Source organism: Hemicordylus capensis, chromosome 1, assembly GCF_027244095.1.
Source record: "Hemicordylus capensis ecotype Gifberg chromosome 1, rHemCap1.1.pri, whole genome shotgun sequence".
Lineage (NCBI taxonomy): Eukaryota > Metazoa > Chordata > Lepidosauria > Squamata > Cordylidae > Hemicordylus > Hemicordylus capensis.
In genome coordinates, this window is record NC_069657.1 from 292,025,930 (window position 1) to 292,046,874 (window position 20,945).

At 40.7% G+C, this 20,945-nt stretch overlaps 1 protein-coding gene across 9 annotated transcripts in view; it reads right to left on the reverse strand.

Annotated features, from left to right (window-relative positions):
* CSMD1 (CUB and Sushi multiple domains 1) overlaps positions 1-20,945 on the reverse strand; it is a 1,678,033-nt gene that overhangs the window by 251,275 nt on the left and 1,405,813 nt on the right. For all 9 annotated transcript variants that reach the window (XM_053286225.1, XM_053286224.1, XM_053286226.1 and 6 more), the window contains 4 exons: positions 17,695-17,886; positions 13,610-13,748; positions 10,701-10,888; positions 4,420-4,614 (listed from right to left, as the gene is read on the reverse strand). In XM_053286225.1, the coding sequence (XP_053142200.1) occupies positions 4,420-4,614; positions 10,701-10,888; positions 13,610-13,748; positions 17,695-17,886 (714 nt within the window). The remainder of the gene's footprint in view (positions 1-4,419; positions 4,615-10,700; positions 10,889-13,609; positions 13,749-17,694; positions 17,887-20,945) is intronic.

Sequence of the window (20,945 nt, forward strand, 5' to 3'; positions counted from 1 at the left end):
TCCCATAGTCTGGGAAACATACCAGCGGGGATTTGAACTGGCAACCTCTGGCTTGCTAATCAAGTCATTTCTCTGCTGCACCATTATACCCCTGGATTTGAGCAATAACTAAAGAAGGATTGTTATGTTCCTAACACAACTTTTAAAACAACACATATGATTAAAAAAGGAAAAATGCAATGAACACTGACACTGTATTTCAATACTGAAAATGGCAAACATGGGATTTATAGCACTTAGCAATAGCAATAGCACTTACATTTATATACCGCTTTATAGCCGGAGCTCTCTAAGCGGTTTACAATGATTTTTTAGCATATTGCCCCCAACATTCTGGGTACTCATTTTACCGACCTCGGAAGGATGGAAGGCTGAGCCAACCTTTATTTAACCAACAATATAACTATTTTAGACATAAGGCCATAGGCTGATATAAAAATATTTATTCCTTTTATATTCTTTAATGGGACAATGTCATATAACTAAAAGCTGATACATCAGTGATGTAATGCGCATATTAACATTTCAGTTCCCTTCATAAAAAAAACCTTTATTGCGCAAAGGTTTTATAAAAAGTTGATACAAATCAATTAAAAATATTTTTTATGAACACACCATCATCAGTTTCCAATCAAACACAGAAAAGACCTCTTCTGTTCCCAAGCTGTTAAATTCCTTAACCAGATAATACTCTGTTCCTGACTGGCAGAGAGGTAATGAGGAAAGGAGGGAGAGAGAGGCACAGACTAATGAATCTTATAGTATCAGCTAATGCAGCAGGGAAATGCTTGACTAACAAGCAGAAAGGTTGCCAGTTACAAAGTATGAACATAGGAAGCTGCCATATACTGAGTCAGACCATTGGTCTATCTAGCTCAGTATTGTCTTCACAGACTGGCAGAATCTCTGCTGGTACTATATCAGGCAGCAGTATTATAGGAAGATGCTGAAAGGCATCATCTCATACTACGTGGGAAGAAGCAATGGTAAACTCCTCCTGTATTCTATCAAAGAAAACCACAGGATCCCGTGGGTGCCAGGAGTCAAAATCGACTCGATAGCACACTTTCCCTTTATCTTAATGCTTCTCAAGCATTAACATCTTGTTTTAACTTTTCTATAAATAATGCTTCATTTTCCTTTTTTGTCAATTTCTTCCAATCCCGAAATATTTTAGGAGGCACTACTTTGCCTTCATGCTTTTCCCCATATGCACTGACCAGGGCTTTGATCTCAGTGCTTTATACCTCATATCCACGAGATGTTCTCTATATCTATCTTTCAGCAGTCCACCAGATTAAATTGAAGTGCAACCTAAACATTGAATTTTATACATTGCACATTTCTTTTCAGAAGTTAATGCACAAGAAGCTTGCTTTTATTTTATTTTATTTATACACCACCCCTCCAGTGCAATAATGCTTGGGGTGGCTTTCAACAATAAGATAGACACAGATACAAGTAATAAAATTATTTTTTTTTTAAAAAAGTCAATTAAAAAAAATTTTTAGGTTCAAATTAAAACTGAAAATTATAAAAAGCTAAAGAAGCTAAAGAACCTACCAAATATAACAACCTCTCCGCCAGTCACAGAACAGAGTGTTATCTGCCTGGTTAAGGAATTTAACAGATGGGGAACAAAAGAGGTCTTTTCTGTCCTTGATTGTAAACTGATGATGGCATGTACGTGAAAATGTTTTAAATTGATCTGTACCAACTTTTTATAAATCTTTTGTGCAAAAAAAGGGTCTTTGTGAAGAGAAATAACTAAAAGCAAAATGAGAAACAAGAAAGCTGATTTACAAATATGTGCTAGTTCTTCACTAACACTACTTAAGAAAACAGAAATCATAGGATAAGAGCCCAAGTCCTTGTTATTACTAACCAGTGATAACTGGTTAAAGGAAAACCAGGAGGCTGAAGGCAGGACTAAATAGACCATTTTCACAACAGAAATACACATACAGTGGGATCCTTCAAATACCTATTTAGGTCCAATGTCATTTAACTGATTTATAATTGATAGAGATGAACAGTGAAACAGTCCAGTTTGCACATGATGCTTAGTTATTACAGATGGCACAATCCCAAGCAGACTGAGAAGTGCTCTAAAAGTATCTCAAAACATGGGTGACTGGGCAATAGAATGGCAAATGAGATTCAATATAAGTGCAAAGTGGTGCACTTGAAAGAGACATAAACACATTGATGGGGTCTAAATTGGCTGTCACTACTCAGAAAAGAGATCTTGGGGTCACAGTGAAAAGCTCATTGGAAATGTCAGCTCAAGGTACTGTGACAGTGAAAACGAAAATCTGATGTTAGGATTATTAGGAAGGAGACTGAAAATAAAATAGCAAATATTACAACGCTATTATATAAATGAATGGTGCACCTACATTTAGAATATAGTGTGCAGTTTCAATCGCCCCATCCCAAGAAAAATATTGTAGAGCGAAAAATGCTACAGAAAGATGCAAATATCAGCAAGTTAGAGCACCTTATCTGTGAAGACAGACTTAAGAGGTTGGAGATTTTTACTTGAGGGGGAAAAGATGACTTTGGGAACATGATAGAAATTTAGTCTCTCTCAAAATGGAATCACCCAATGAAACTGATCAGCATTAGGTTCAGGACAAAAACAAAACTAAGGATGTTTTCATACAATGCATAAATAATACATGGAATTCATTATGACAAACGGTGGCAATGGATCCAATTTAGATGTTTTTGTTGTTTTAAATGATTAGAATGTGTAGAGGGTATCTTGTTCAATAACTATTAACCATGAGGGACAAAAAATGAACTTTCATATTCAGTATATCTTTATGATGTACTGGACCAAACAATATAGGACAGCTATTTCCAACATGCACTTCTTTGCAGGCTTCATAAATGATCTGTCTGGCAACCGTTGACACAATGCTGGATCAGGAGCATCTTTGGTCAGATCCAGTAAGGACTTTTTTTTTTAATGTAGAATTCCATTTCAGTAAAGAACCCTTGACTGATAGTGAATGATAGTTCTCCAATCTGCTATATGTATAGGGGGTGGGTGGGGTGAGATTGTGTGCTGTTTAATTATTCCATTTGTTTTCATTAATACAAACTGTTATTTTTCATTTAGCTAAATTAATAACTAAAGTTTTAAAAAATCACATTCATTCTTAGTAATTTTAATTATCATTTATTTATGCAATTCCTATTCATTTTCATTTCATTGGCTCTATAAGTGTCTATGGAGAAGAGACTACAGATAATTTGCTGACCAAAGGACTTAAGTATGTAGTATACCGCTCTGGGCTCCTTGGAGGAAAAGCGGGATATAAATGTAGTAGTAGTAATAATAATCATCATAATCGCATACTGTTGTAAAAAGATCGCACAGACTGACTACAAACAAAGGCTTGACAAGGTAGCAGGGATGATACACAGGAACATCTGCAAAAAATACAAGCTAACTGTAGCCAAAAATTGGTGGGACCATAAAATTGAAAAAGTTGAAGAAAATGAAGATGCAAATATATTATGGGACTTCCGACTACAAACAGACAAACATCTGTCAAACAATACACCAGATATAACTGTAGTCGAGAAAAAAGAAAAACAAGTTAAAATAATCGACATAGCAATACCAGGGGATAGCAGAATAGAAGAAAAAGAAATAGAAAAAATCACCAAATACAAAGATCTACAAATTGAAATTGAAAGGCTGTGGCAGAAAAAGACCAAAATAATCCCAGTGGTAATTGGCGCCCTGGGTGCAGTTCCAAAAGACCTTGAAGAGCACCTCAACACCATAGGGGCCACAGAAATCACCATCAGCCAATTACAAAAAGCATCTTTACTGGGAACAGCCTATATTCTGCGATGATATCTATAATAACCAACAGTATTGATGATAAAATCCTGCCATCCCAGGTCCTTGGGAAGGACTCGATATCTGGATAAAACAAACCAGTCAATAACACCTGTCTGACTATGTAGCAATAATAATAATAATTATTATTATTATATATCCAAATGGCTCTCAACAACTTCCAATTAATACCGAAACTGTAAATTATACTGCGACTGATATTGTAACTCGCGCTTTCAGTGTAAAACCTCAACATGAATTGCTGAATTACACTAAAATGTATTTGTTCAATTACTCATTTGAGGTTTTTAAAAATCACATACTGCAAAATTGTTCAGAAGAGCAAAGATATGGGAAAATTCAAGGCAGAAATTTTTAAAAAAAATTCTGTAGAAATGAAGAAGTGGGTTTTTAAGATCGAGATACTGAAGGGCCTGGACAGGTCAGCCAGAGTTCCTTTCTGTTTGCTTGTTATTCTAAGTGGAGGCTGAAAAGGAACTTACCGATTACACTTTAGTCCACACTCAGAGAAAGAGAACAGTCTCAGATTCAGTACATACCATTACAAGACGGTAAAACTCTGTTCCATGCAGGTTTTCCATCAGCACCAATAACACAGGTGATAGTGGAAGGATCAATAATCTTGTATCCAGAGTCACACTGGTAAGTAATGCTTGATCCAAGTTTAAAGTCTGCTCCAATTCTAGTTCCATTCATTATGTTGCCAGGATCAAAACAAGCTTCCCGTGGTTTTTCTAATTAAAAGAGACAGAGAGAAGTGAAGCAGTAGGAATGCTTGTCTACAAGCACCCATAGGATTAAATGCAGGAAGCCAGTGGAGGCTTTATGAAACATTTATTTTCCATTATAGCACTGTTAGAACTCCATGGATTAGTATAGTGAGTCAAAGGCTCAGTGTGAGGATGGCAAGGTTGGGGTAGATCTGATCCAATCCCGATATTCAAATTGACTTCCTAGCTGCCCCTCAAAACCAGCAAAGCTCACGAAGTGCACAAGCATGTTGCTCTGATAACACTCCAGAGAGCAGAGCACAAGTGCAAACCTTCAGATGGCCAGGGACAGAAGTTAAAATGAAGGTGAGCAGGCAGTAAAAGGGATGCCAGCTTACCCCAACCCTTGGTCCCAAAGCTATCACAGGGTGAAGCACCATGACCTCTGACAATTAATATGTCTTGCCCATTTGGGAAATGGGAGTTTCTGCATCCCATATCCCCATCTGGTCTTGCTCCTCTGCTTAAGTTATGTGAATTTCAGACATCACCTAACTTATGGAACTGAGCAGGGACTGGATGGAGATATGGAAGGCATGGACAGGGTCCTCCTATTCCCCAGACTGCTCTGGTACACTGCCCATGTACACAGAGGAGAAAATAGAATGACATAACACTGGTGGTGATGAGTCCTAAGGGGTTCCCTCTGTATGAATACAGCATAGCTCTGTACGAATACAGGGAAAACAGTTCCCACTGTGGCCGGCATCTTAACTAAATACCTGTGCTTTGTGAGAAGCACTAGTGCTGTGGAATAGTTTTCAGACTAGCACAGCTGCAGAGTGTGCATGGTGGGGGACATGCATTTTGACAATCTCCCTTTCCCTAAAGCAGGGGTGGGGAACCTTGGCCCTCCAGCTGTTTTTGAACTACAACTCCCACCATCCCCAACCATGTGGCTGGGGATGGTGGGAGTTGTAGTTCAAAAACAGCTGGAGGGCCAAGGTTCCCCACCCCTGCCCTAAAGGATTCCTCTATGTCACCCAAAATACATCTCTGAGGGCTGTGTGATTAGGGATATATTTGGGGGTAACATACGGTACACAGGGGAAGAGGAGCTAACCAAAATCCCCTCCATCCCAGCACAAGTGCTGAATTAGCAGAACCTGTTGTTACCAGCTGAACTTATTCTGCCTGCTCCCACAAGCCTCTCTGGTTGCAACTGCATCTCCAGGCTTGGAGATTGCACTTTTGCTATGTTCAGGAGCTGCTCTGCAAAGTGAGCTCCAAGTCTATGTTATTAATGGGGACAAGTCACTTAGTTGGCAGTGGACTGGTCACCCCTAGATTTGGCGACAGGCCCAAACTGGAAAGGGGATTAGATCCACACTCCCTCTCTGTGTGGAGGCCCTGGCTAAGCAGACTCCAGAAAGGGCTACTGCAAGTGTCTGGCATTCAAGATTATTTCAGCCTTGGAATTAAATCTAAATTCCCCTCTTCCTCTCCCAAGAGAGAGAACACCTGTTGTTAAGGAAGTACTCAAGCCAAGAAGGCAAGGAAACTAAGACAACAGACTCCATTACAAATAGGGATGAGTCAGTGATGTAACTTTGAAGAGGTGCCCATCAAAACTCTTGAAAGAATTATTGGGAAGCCCTTCCCAGCACAGGATATTCTTTAAACGCACCTGCACACTCCAATTATCCTCATAATCAGCCTTGAATGCCATAAGCAATTCACACACATTCCTACGCAGAAACAATGCATTCCCCAAAAAAGTTGTCTGGGCTCCCCCATTCAGCAGAACAGGACAAAAGAAATGTGCCCTCAAGGTATGTTTTGGGATATAAGTATCCCTAACTCCATGACCCAGTATGTTTCCTCATACACGGCCATGTTTTATCAGGAAATTCTATTCACTGTTGCTTTTGTAAGCCATATGTTAAACATTCTCTAATAAAAGTCAACTGGGACTCCCACTGCAAAACATCTCAGTGTTCCCTTGTGCCTCTCACTCTGGACCTTGGGCTCCAGCAGACTGCAACAAGAGACTCCATCAGAACACCTTGGTGTTCCCCTCTTCAGGACAGGTGATATAGCCTCTTGCCTGGCTTCTTCAGGGCTGAACCTATCCCTTTCTCTTATTTCTGAAATCCTGCCCCTCTATCTTAAAGTACCTCTCTAGTCCACCTGGGAATTTACACATAATTTGGAACTGTAAGCCAAATGTGCCTTACAATAGTCTATTTTTAAACATATTTGCATTGCTTCTACTTTATTTAGTCTTATTATTTTTGCTTTAAATAAACTCCTTTTTTATTTAATTAAAACCTCTCTCAAGCCGATTTTCTTGAGTTCATACACTTGCACAAATTAAGGCTGATTGGAACTGTCTCCCCTTTTGAGATAAATTCCTCACATTTGCCCAAACTAGGGGGTGCAGGCCAATCACCCTTGAGGCAATTTCATTAACACTGTCCTCAGCGAGCATTTCATTAATTAGGATGCTGGCCAGAGTGTGTGTGTGTGTGTGTGTGTGTGTGTGTGTGTGTGTGTGTGTGTGTGTATACTGCTACTGTTCAGTGCTTTTGAATAGTTTGGCTAGGAAGCAGTCTTTCAGTTTAGGAGGAAAAGAAATAACATCAAGCAATGTATCAAATATATCAAAGCTGAGAGCCAGCATAGCGTAATGGTTAGAGTGTTGGACTAGGACCAGCAAACCCGAGTTCGAATCCCCATTCAACCAAGAAACTCACTGGGTGACTCTGGGCCAGTCATGTATCTCTCAGCCTAACCTAACTCACAGGGTTGTGAGGATAAACATAACAATGTACACCGCTTTGAGCTCCTCGGAGGAAAAGCAGCATAAAAATGTAAAAATAAAATAAAATAAAATGGTTAGAACAAGATATCAAACAGCCAATATTTACTAAAAAGGGATAATCTCAGAAGTTCATACTTGGAGGTATGTGTGTTCAGCACTAGAACAAATGAAATATCTGCACCAAGAAAATATTATTATTGAGATGTGTATAAATTACGCAAGTTAAGCAGGCATGTACTTATGGTGTGTAATTGATTTCCTAATGTGGATGGAGAAAAAACTAGGAAAGACTCTGAAGACCCACACCTGAGCACTCAAGCAGATTTTGTTCCCTTTTATTACATCTTTCATGTACATTAAACAGTTTTTCTACAATGAAGCTAAAGAGAAAAAGCTGAAAAATTCTAAGCAAAGATGCAAATCAAAGCAAAGAAAAACAGTTAATGAGACAAGAAAAATCTGCATGTTCATGGTATGTTTACAGAGAAATAACCCAGAATGTACTATGCAAATGCATATATTCTGATTTGCTAGAAAAGGATGACAGAAAAAGTAGAACGAATTTCAGTTTATATTGCTTTTGAAAAATAAACATGTATGCAAATCAGTCTCCAAAAACCTTGCGCACAAAGTGTTCTCTATTGCTATGCATTAAGCCTGTGTACAGCATTCCCTTGTACTGAAATTGTGACACATTTCTATTTAAGATTTTTCTTCAGCAGAAACTCCTGCTTTGTTTTGTTTTGTTAATTTGGCACAAAGTGTGGAAGTGCAACAATCAGACGCAAAGAAAATACATTTTGTTGAATCTCAGGTACCGTAATTTGGGGTACAAACGCCGCAGCAGGTACATTTTTAAAAGTTGTTTAAAGGTCTCTGTGGCACTTGGATGTGGGGTTGACTCGCAAATGGAGGCAAAGGAGGCTGCCGAAGAAGAGGAGGCCATGGAAGCGGACAATGGGGCGGAACAATGACAATTCAGCAAGGCTGGGCTCAGCAGTCCATTTTAAGGTGGACTCAACCGTCTGTTTTAAGGTGGTGCCACAGGCCATAGAGGAGGAGAGGTGAAAGGGGAGCAAGGAGGGTTGAAGAGTCCATTTTAAGATGGTGCGTCACAGGCCAGGGAGGAGGAGGGGTGGAAGAGGAGCAAGCTGAGGGAAGAGGAAGGGGAGCAGCATCAGCAAATGAGCCGGTCCAACCTTCCCTACTGAGCAGGAGGCGTGGCGGCAGCACAGCAGGGCCCTCCAACCTAAGAGAGACTGCATGCTGCAGAGAGGGCCTTGAAGCCACAGAGTTCCTTTCCCCCCTTTTCTTCACTGTATTTAATTGGTTTTGCTGTGGCGTTTAGGGTGATGCAGTGTTTCTGATGGGTTTTTTTTGGGGGGGGGGAAACAGCCTTTCCCTCTCAGTGCGGCATTTACATGCAGCGCTTCTGCCCAAAATTATGGTATTTGTTTGTCAGTTCTCTGGCACCAATAATCCTCTGAGTTTGCCTTGCTTCAAAACCTGCCTCTTAACCACCCCTCAGTCACTGTGGAAGGGAAGGAAGGCGAAGGGAAGGGAAGAGAAGGGATTCCTCCAAGCCCCTTTCTACTCTGCCCCCAGGACAGCTTCCTCTTTGGGCTGGCTCACCTTCTCAGAGCCTCAGTCCCCTGCTATGCCATTGTCATCCATTTAAAAGCCTGCCTTTTAAATAGACACAGGTATTGTCAGCAATCCATCTGAGCTCTAGCACTGTGGGTAAGTCCCTGATCTCTCGTGAGAACTTGCTGCTGAGAAGTTGGGCCCCTTCTGGTTTGTTGGATGGCACCATGGTGCAGGCCTTTCCCTACTCCTATGCCAGTGGCAGTGAGTCCCTGCCATTGTTCTTTCCCTGCTCTTCTAGGGACATCCTTGAGAACAGCAGTGGAGTCAGATAAGGTACCTGCCTCCCAACACTATGAAATTGGAACTTTTAAAAAACAGTTTGAATTACAAAAGCAAAGAGAAATTCATATTGTGACTTTTTCTTTCTTAGTCTTTAATGCCACCTATAATTCTTTCAAACAGTTTAATGCATGATACTTTCTAGATTTGTGTGTGTTAGGTACACACCAAATTGACACAAATAGCTAGGCTAGGGACAGCATGGGAGACTCCGAGTTTGTACAATATGCATTTGCTTATTCATGAGGAGCTCCTCTAGACTCAACTTTCTAGAAGGACCTTGATAGGCAGATATAGGGAAAGGAAGAGAATACAGACACACACCAGGGCGGAGCCACCATTGAGTAGTGGGTTCAAAAACCTGGGCCACCAATCAAAAGGGACACTGAGACCTCCTTGCGCATGAGCCCTCCTTGCCCATGACATCATGCGCAAAAGGGGCATGGCCTGATCACTGGAGGGCCTGACCCAGCCCTTCGGATTGCTTTTCCAGCCAGTTTGCTGGCTGGGTGCATTTATTTCCTTTTCTATCCCTCGCTGGAGGGAGAGAAAGGGAAATAAATGCAGCTAGCCAGCAAACACTGGCTGGAAATGAGCTCTTGAGAGCTCACATGGGCTCTCTGGTGCCTTGGCCACACCCATGTGCACCGGACATCACATCACAATAAACACACAACATATGCATACATAAAACCATCTACAGATACATACATGACTAGGCCTGTATTCTGTGGCATACTTGCTTGAAAGCAACTCCCACTGAACTCACTAGGACTCACTTCTTAGAAATGTTTCAACTATATGCATACTTACTTGAACTTAATGGGACTTGCTGCTAAATAAATTGACTTAGGATGAGGCTGTAACTATTTCAAGTTCTTCATTGCTGACAATCTATTTGTACCATATCAGCTATTTTGTTGTAGTACAGGTAACTAATGCATTCTAGATAAAGGAGTTTTGAATAACTACACTTAATTAAAACATGCACATGCTTTATAGTATTTAATTGTAAAATAAATACTTCCAAGGTTTCAGGACACTACTCATTTAAAGACTGAAAACAAAAATCCGTCGCAGATGTGCCACTAGCAATCAGTGTTTCTTGCTTTATTTGATCACTAGTACTTGATGAGGTACTGATTAGCTTGCCATTAAGCATATGTAAGTAATTCACTAGTTTAATGGAGGCCCTGATATTTGTGTGGTATGAGTCGTATGTCATAAACAAAATTACTACCAAGTAGTAAGTTTCAAACTTATTGCCATGTCAGCCAGCTATGAACAGAAAGAGATGAAATAAGAAAAGACTCTGTGTGTTTACATTTTATGCAATCAACATATATTGTATTAAATTTACCTTTATATTCAATGGCAAATCCTGACATGCCAACGGAAGCATCACTACGAAATGCCAGAAATAAGCTATTACCACTGCTCTCTATTCTTTCAGGTGCCTGGGAGCCTTGATAACTGCCAATTAGAGGACTGTTGGAATCTTCTCCTTCATAAATATGCAAAAAATCATAACTGGGCTCCATGTTAAAACTGAAATAGAGAAACAAGAAGGAAAAATTATTATTCCTTGCCACCCAAACAAAAAAAAAATGACATCAATGGTCCAACTATATTTTTGTTCTAAAAATGATGTGCTTTAATGGAGAATCCTTTCATCTCACAATCGAAAAACAATCACATATTGTAAAGTCTAACTTATTCTGAAATGCATTCTAGATGCCACATACTGATGCATTTCCTGTGTTCAAACCTTCTCACCCCGCCCCGCCCTTATTGGTAGATATCAGAGTGAAAGTTTTGGCATACAATTAGACTTCTAAGGCCCTCAGCGCTTTCTTGATATACATGAAAAATTGGGGGATCTTTTATGTATATCTGGAATCCAAGTGCTCTGATATGCACATGGAACTCCTTTATGAAATCAGCTTCAGCTTTGACATTTACTTCAGTAGCTCCACGCAAAAGGAGATATCTGGCAGAGAGTTCTTCCTCTCTATGATCTGGTGCTTGTTCCTAGATGGGCATACAAGGACTGTGTCCTGAGATATTCACAAGTCTTATAAAAAGTCTTCTAACTCCCCTATGAAAATTACATAAATATTTCATCTGAGGATAAACTTCCAGATGTACATTCAGTGTTGTTGTTTTTGCATAATTAATTATAATTTTTAATTATGATTTTTCCAGTATGGGCTGGATTTAATGAAGAGTGAGCAGAACTCCAATTATGCAATGGGCTTTCCTTCTTCCCCTGCAATCCCCTGGTAATTTGAAAAGCCATTCCTGAAAGTGAGGCAGTCCTCTTGAATGGTGTGTGATGGACATGGACTGAGCAACAGGAAAAGACAAACAGTGGAAATCAGAGATTACTTGCAGAAGAGATATTATTTTTGAGTCATGCAAGGCAGCCTGTGGATATGTTCTATATGCCTGGGGTAATTTAGCACTCCTATAATGAAAAAGTGGAAAACCCCAAAGAGTGTGAGTGGAAGCCCCCTGTACTGGCTGACATCCTGACTAATGGCGTGCTTGTGGAAGGAAATCATGCTTCCACAGGAGGTTGTGCCTGTGTCAGGAGCCCATGTCCCTTCCTAGTATTGTGTTAGCCTAATGCTGTTGGGTTAACTTAAGGACATAGTGCAAGGATTTTGTACAAAGAAAGGAATGCCTATTTGAGATTACTCCTTGTACTCACAGAAGATGTTAACAAGTTGCACAACACTTGTTGCCCAACATCGCAATGACTGATCAGTGAGTGTTCCACATAATCATTGCAAAATCTCTTTGTTCAAAATGATAGCATTAGCTTTGCTCTAGACAATTAGGAGTGGTAACAAGATAGTGGAGAGAAATACTTTCCCTCTTCTTTCATGACACTAGAACTATGGACAACCCATGTCCTTGTCTCGTAATAGATTCAGGAGGGTGGGGGAAGTCCTCCTTCATGGATATAGTTAATAGAATTTATGCCACAAGAAGTGGTGAAGCCATTATTTTTGGAATAGACAAAATCACAGAGCAAACATCTACCAAAAGCTATCAGCTATGACCAATAGCTAAAATAACCTCCGTGTTTAGCATAGAATTGCTTTAGAGTATTTATAAACCAATTTTCAACAAGAAGTTTGCAAAGCACATGATGTAATAGATATTTTTTTAAAAAAAATAGCATCCTGTCCCAAAGGGGCTCCCCATCTTTAGAAAACAAAATGTAAAAACACCTTCTACATCTTTGGATAATGGTTGACATCTTGACTAACATTATGCGTGCACAAGGACATCATGCTAGTAATTGCCCTATGACTGCAAACATGATTGGACCTGGGCCACAAAGTGTGCAACCTGTGGCACTCATGCCTCATGTTGTGGCACATCCAGAACCTTTCCGCAAGAACGCAATTTTTAAAATCTCCATATTAAATGCAGCTAGTGATCTTTGCACTACACATTCTTGTTCATTGTGCAAGTGTCAACACTGGTCAGGATGTTGACCGATACCTATTATCTTGTACAATGTGGAGGGCTGTAGCCTTCCCCCACCCCCATGGCTTATGGACATCTGGCTACTTTTAGAAACAGGAAGGATGCTAACTAGATGGAATCTTTGAAGCTGTTCTCACATGCAGCGTAAGCCAGGCTAGGAAAGACTGTGTGTGAGAACTGCCAGGATCAGGCCTGATGCCAGCGGGGCAGCACCGCCTAGCTGGGCTTTTTAGCCCAACTGCTAGCCGAGGTTACCTGGGCTACCTATTCATGTAAGAGCTTGAGCTGCTTCCAGCCTGGCCACACACGGAGAAGGGCGCTTAGAGCAACCATGTCCTGAGGGAATCCCCCAATGCATTGTGTATGACGCAGGGTTCATTGTGGGATCTCCAGGGGCCAGGACACATCACCCTGGCTTCCAGAGCTGGGCACTGCACTACACAGCGCTGCTCGTCTGGGAGCACGGTCCACGCTCCCAGCAGTATGGCAGCAGTCATCTGGGGAGAAGGTGAGTTTAACCAGCCTTCCCTGCTGCCTGCTGGCAGCCCGGTCATGTGAACAACCTCTTTGTCTAACTGAGCAGGGCTCTTATTTGCTTTTATGTTTTCTCATACAGCACTGACACCGAATGTTTTGAATGCAGGCTGCAGAGCATAGCTAAAAAAAAGTAATTAGAAATGCTATGAAGTGATAAATGATATAATTTTTATATGTGGCATTTTTTAAAAATACATGCTGTTAAGAAATGCATTGTTCTAGGCACAGTACCTTTTGAATATCAAGGCAATGACAAAATCAGGGTTCACTTTGACTCTCCAGTCACATTCTTTCCCAGGAGGATATGGCTGTGGGTAGTTTGGTGATAAAATAACACCTGCAGGGCCTGTAAGGTTTCCACCACATGCAGCTGTCATAGAACACAAGAGTAAGAAAGGGAAACTGATCACATGTCACACAGAGCACTGGCAGCTGCAAAAGTAATTTGGAATCTATATGATCATACATCCACATATTTTACCCTAGTATCTTATTTTCAGCTAATTATCTTCCAACAGTCCCAGGAACAATAAGAACCAGACATAAAAAGGAATGATCTTACTGCACATATATTTTTGCTCTCCAGCACCTATCCTCTTCTCTCCACAACATGTTCACACAAGTAATATTTATAATGTCTATATCTTCAAAATAAATCTATTTGAAACAACATGTGGTTTCCATTTTATGTATTTATTTATTTGATTTCTAAAACATTTAGATAATTCAGTGCTTGAAGAAGTAAACAAGGCAAAAGAAAATAATAAAGACTGAAACCTGAAAATAAATTGGATTTAAGCAGCCTTAAATTAGGTTTACATATGCAACAGAATGAGATGCTAGAATGGTCTGCAGAGACCTTATCCTTTAGATAAAGTATACCATTCCCTATTCAAGGAGGCAATACCATTTTTAAGTTCCATTCCTTAAAGAAACAAATCACCTCCTACAAAACACACACACACACACACCACTTGCCAGGAAAGAATTAGCATAGCTGATTTCCTGCAAGGTAGGTTATATTTTGGACAGAATGAACCTTTCATGGCCATATAACCTAAGTAAGGCCTTTTGAAAAGGCCTTAAATAATGTTTGTTTACTCGATTTCATTAGCACAGGAGACATTGAGCAGAAATCAACATTCAAAATCAAGGATTCTTCCCCTTCCTCTTTTTTTTTTTTTTTGCAAAGCAAGCGTATAATCCTTGTAGTTTATTAAGAAAAATGTTCTATAATCCAGATACCCAGGCACTAAATGGAGAAAAACAACAACAACCAATTGCACAATTCTCTGCCTGCAGGCAGGCAACTAAATCTGCAGTCAGGCACTTAAAATTAGGGATCTTGTTAACAGAGGTAGTGAACACCTATAATTCTCATTGAAGTAACAATAGTAATCAACTAAGGCTGGTTATTTTGTTTAAAAATAGACTGAGCTAACAGCTCCTTTGTAGGTTATTACTCTAGTGAAGATTCACACGATTTCCACATCTTCTGATGACTCAGACTTAGTCAAAAACATAGGGCTCTCTCAGGGAATTTATAAAGTGTAAAACGCAGGAACAATAAAAGACAAACATGAATGGCTGTTTGACGACATTCCGAATGCAAAAGGCTATTAAATCCCAGTCAATCCCAGTACATAAGAATAGGGCTTTGTATTAATTTTAAGAGCTGTATTTTTCACGTGTTTATAGAAACTGTGAGCTTCAAGTTCCACTGTGCATTTTACAATGAAAGTTTTAAACTGTAAAGCCCTCAAGGTTATTCTTAGTAAAGTCTCCCTAAAATGAACTAAGAGGTGCATTGAAAAGCAAAGGAAGAAAAGCAAAAAAGTAGGGATGTGCACAAAGAATTTCTGCGCCTCTAATTTTAGATGCCAAAATGCTTCGAGCAACCTCAGCAAAATCATTTTGGCAGATGGGAAGCCGGCGATTTAAAAGGAGGAAGGCCCTCCATTGCTCCTCCGCCATATTAAATGCTGCATGGCGTGGCTGCAGTGCTGCTCCCAGAAGCCCATGGGCAGTGTTGACTCTTAAATGGCATCTGCACATGTACATACATCATTTGTGTGGTCAGCATGGTGCTGCTGGCCATGCAAATGGTGTCTGCACATGCACAGATGCCATCTGCATGCCGATGCCACCCGTGGGCTGCTGGAAGCAGCACTGCAGCTGCGCGGTGCAGCATTTAATACAGTGAGGTGTTTAATACAATGAGGTGCGGGGGTTAGTGGAGAAGCAACAGAGAGGCATGTAAGACCTGCCTTCCTCCATTTAGAAGTGCCCGCTCGCCACCGCCCCAGATGTGCCAGAAACACTTCATGCACATCCCTAAAAAGAAGCTGAATTGCCAGAGTCCTTCTCTAGCTGTTTATTTGCAACACAGGAAAGTCTGCCCTTGAGGTCATTCACAAAACCAGGTGTGTTGTGGCTGGTGTGTGGGGAGGGGGGGCAAGGCTGGTGAAACTCACCTTCCCCCCCACAGACGAGTGATGGCTTGTTTCTGGGAGCATGGACCATGCTCGCAGATGAGCAGCTCCAGAGACCGGGATGATGCAGCTCGGTCTCTGTGGATCCCACAACACACCACGCGACACATGCAATGCGTTGGGGGGGGGGTTCCCCCAGGAGATGGGTGCTCTAGGCACCCATCTCTGTGTGTGGCCAGGCTGGTAACAGCCTGTGCTTGCACACGAGGAGGAAGCCTGGGTTAAGAAAGTGCTTGCTCCCTTAAACCTCAGCTAACAGCCGGGCTAGAACAGCTGGTCTAGGTGGTGATGCCCCACAAGAATCAGGCGCAATCCCGGCAGTTCTCACATGAAGCCTAACCCATCCTGGGCTTCCCTAGCCTGAGTGAGGATGCATGTGAGAACAGCCTCGTCATCCCTCTATTTTGACTGTCAAAAGTCCAGTTCACACTCATAACTACTGCAAGCTATCCTCCAAATTAGTATTGCTAGAGTTATCAACTTTTCCTGAAATTAGCTAGCCATCATAGCTCCAACCTTTCCAAGGAGTGCAGCAGAATAGCAAAAAGTCTTCATTCTCATTGTAATGGGGTTTTTTTTGCAGAATTTGGCCCAAGTCTAACCTCTTCTTTTAGATTAGCAGCAGTTGTTAACAGAGCACAACAGGCCCCAAGTTGCTTTGACATTATGGTATTCCCCACCCCCACAAACCTTTCCATGCAGTAAAGAAGTGGTACATGCCAGGATTGTGCAATCTTTATATATTTCTTGGATGTCCCAGCATATTACTTTGGGGATGATGGTCCGGGGGGGGGGGGGGCACTAACATACTAGTTCAAACAAAGATCAGGACATCTGGGAAAGACAAAGGTATGTGTATGTTCTTGGCACACCCTCATTTTTAATTGTTTCGACCAGTCTTGGTGGGGAAAATATCATTCAAATATCAGCCCTGTATGTTTTGGGGAAAGATCCACAATAACATAAATTCTGGACATTAATGTGGTTCTGCACCTACTTAGCTGTTTGGAGAGTGTGACATTGCCAGGTGTTAAGATTAACAGCAGATAGGTGTTATTAAATTCAAAACAAAATGTGCCCATTTCTCTCCTCTAATATCTAAACAAAATAGACCAACACAACCCATGCCTGAAAAACTTTTCCAGGGTACTTCATTTTATATTTCGACACATGGTGGGAGTTGGCAATTAAATTTCATCAGTGGGCCAGTAACATTTTATCTTATTGACAATGCAATAAACATCGGCTTGCAGTATTTCAGAATATATTCATGAATAATTACACAGTTAATGGTAACACTAGCTTTGTCTATGGGTTGTGTGATAATACCAAGCTTTGGTGGACTAGGGCACCACAAAGTGGTGCAACAGCAGGAGAGAGGGCATGCCCTCATGTCTTGCCTGTCTCAGAGGCATCTGGTAGGCCACTGTGGGAAACAGGATGCTGGACTAGATAGGCCTTGGGCCTAATCCAGCAGGGCTGTTCTTTTGTTCTTAAAGTATTAATATACAATATCTGGGCAATGCTGATCTGGAGGCTTTGTGAACATGGGAGTTTTAAGATCATGAATCCTGTACATTTGGGATCACAAACCCAGTCAGGTGCTCAAGCATATGTGCACAACTGTTTTAAGTGACAAGAAGTATATAAGCCACACTTCAGTGCTTGATGAAGTAAAATCTGATGTAACATCAGTGCACTTGTAGAATTCATGTGTGCCTCATGAAGTGTGGAACCCGAACCACCCTGAACATCCAATATGAATATCATAATACAACATACATTAGCTTAAAATCTCAAAGGGACCTAACATTATTTCAGTACCTATACATGTAGGAGCATCAGGCTGCCAAAAGAATCGATTATTCAGCTGCACACAAGTAATTTTCTCCTTCCCTTGGAGCTGATACCCTGGGTCACACTGGAAGGTGATAGTATCTCCAGGCTCTCTGCTGTCTCCATATCTGCTACCATTCTGCGGTGTCCCAGGATCATTACAAGTTGACGCAATTGATGCTACAAATAAAGAATAAAACCAAGCATTTTATACACAATGTTCCAAACTTTGCATTTTATCACAATTTTTTGTACATCATCCTTTCTATCTAACTTTTATCTGAGATTGAGAATCAGTTTTCTGTTTACTTCGGCACATTCACAATTTGGCTGAATTGCTTTATTAGTATAATAGTGTACAGGGATCCTGGAACATCAATACTATTTAAGTTCAAACTTGTCATTGCTAGCACAAATTGGCCACCTTCTGTCAAAGATTGCATTGAAAATACTCCTGACATTCATTCCATACTATTGAGCCTATGCTTGGGAGAAGCAGTTATATACCTCAATAGTCAAGTAACACCTTTAGGTGTATTGATGACACCACGTCCACATTGATTCTTCAGATCTGATGAACCAATGGCTGACATCTAGACTAAATTATTCCTGAAAACTGCCATTAAAATTCATGGGGTACATTAGTAATCTGTCCCATTCATTTCAATTGTACTACTAATGAATAATTCAGTCTGGATATTCTCCAATATTTCCATAAAGAGATCCTTCTCCTCAACAGGGCACAGCCAATAAAATTTAGCGGGAGGACAAGGAGAGAAAGGATTAGGAGAAGGGGATGAGGGAGGCAGGAAGCAAGGAAAACCACTGTCAATTGGTAACAGTTGCACAAGACACAGGGCATCCTAAAAACTAAAAGAAACACACTTTATGAAAGACAGTGGGAAGAGAGAGAGACCATTTCACCTCCCTGCTGCTCATCCATACCCTATTCTGTCCATTCCTCAGTAATGCAACACAAGAGATTTCAGATCTGATGCAACAGGTTCCACTTGTATCCTTCTAACTACGTGCTAAAGAAGCATGTTCAAAAGTGGAATGCCTCTTCTTCATTCAAAAGCAGTATGGGGGCCTGATTGAGATACAGGCCATAGCATGTAAGGAGCATAACTCTTTGCTTTGCATAATCTTCAAGGCAAAAATACATCCCCAAGCTGCTATGGGCAACTTATTTGCTGCAACAGCCACGTTAGGGCCAAATAGTAACTTTTGATGAACATTGTGGGAAGCCCATCAACAGAAAGGTTAACTTTCCCCTTCTCCACATGCCACAGGTTTCAGCTGTGATTAAAGACAAGACACCTCCACTTTTAAGCATGCTTCTTAAGCACACAAATAGGAGGATATGCAAGCTTGGGCTGAGTCTTCCCCTCTTTCCAGCACCTAAGACAGTGTTGCAAACTGATGCCTCTAGCTCCTCAGGATGTAATGCACACACCAATCCTCCCACACACACACCCTTATGAAAGGCAGGGAGTGGGATGATATCCATGGGGGGAGGAGTCTGAGCAGCAGTAGCATTACCACTGCCACCAGGTCAGGTAGAGGTGGGGTGCCAGTGGAGAGAGAACACTCTGCTACTGCTTCTACCTATCAGTCTCTTGAGAAGCTGCCTCAGCACATTTCATTGGTGGGCTGGCCCTCAGAATGTATCATTTCACCCTTTGTCTACATGTTTGATCTTCAAAAAGGAAGGAATCTGATGCTACATCGACATTGCAACAACATACACCAGAAATGAACAGGGCTTTTCTGACAGAGCAAACATGTCACTCACAAAGCAATTTATGTCCAATTATATTCATTATTAACAAACTATTTTCCAGGTACAAATCTCTAAGGCTAGCATTTGGTGCATACAGAGTTTGAACTGAATGAATTTAATTGAACTCATTGGGAATTACTGCTGAATAAACAAGGATCAGATCAGAACTCACATTTAAGAAGAAACAATAAACCAATATTTAGTCAGTATTAAAAATTTAATTGGAATGGCTTTGTCTTGCATTCTCTGTAGAAAAAAGCAATATTTGAGAACCACTTTACACTTGCTAACATTGAATCACGTTTGCTATTTTGTTGCCTACTTCCCCAGTTTGGAGCGCCTCACAGTCTGCTTTGGATAATTACTGCCCTAAATAGTTTGGTGTAATCTGCAAATTTGGCCTCCTCACTGCCAACTTCTAGATCATGATTCCTTCATGATTCTAGATCTAGATTCCTTATGCCAACTTCTAGATCATTTATGAACAAATTAAAGAGCACTGTTCCCAGTACAGATCCGGGGCACTTCTTACTTCCCTCCATTTAGAGAACTGTCCATTTATACCTGCCCTCTCTTTCCTGTCCTTCATCCAGTTACCAATCCACACAGGGACCTGCCCCCTTATCCCATGACTGCTAAGGTTCCTGAAGAGTCCTTGAGGAACTTTGTCAAAACCTTTTTGAAAGTCCAAGTATACTATATTGACTGGATCACCTTTATCCACATGCCTCTTGACACTCTCAAAGAACTCCAAAAAGTTAGAGAGGCAAGATTTACCTTTGCAGAAGCCATGCTGGTTCTTTAGAGGGCCTGTTTCTCTATATGCTTAACAATTTTATCCTTGAGAATGCTTTCCATCAATTTTCCCAGAACAGACATCAAGTTAAATGGTCTGTAATTTCCCAGATCCACCCTGGATCCCTTTTTGAATATTGGTGTTACATTGACTACTTTCCATTGCTCTGTTACAGAACCTGATTGTAGGGATTACATATTTTAAGTTACATATATAATAATAATTACATAATATATAATGTAATTAATATATAATGTATATAAGTTACATATATAATATAATTAATAAGTTACATATTTTTGCAAGGAGGTTGGCAATTTCACATTTGAGTTCTTTAAGGATTCTCGGGTGGATACCACCTGGTCCTGGGAATTTGTTAATTTTTAATTTTTCCAGACAGTCTTTCATCACTGCTATCTGACCCAGTTCTTTAGCCTCTGTCCCTGAGGAGCTCGGTTCAGACACAGGTATATGCTCAGTATCTTCTGCCATTACAAAAGATGCAAAGAATACATTTAGCTTCTCTGCAATCTCCATATCCTCCTTAATAATCCCTTTCACTCCCTCATCATCTAATGACCAACTGTCTTCTTGGTAGGTTTCTGTTTCTGGTGTATTTAAAGAGGTTTTTGTTATTTCCCTTGATGCTTTTACCTCAAA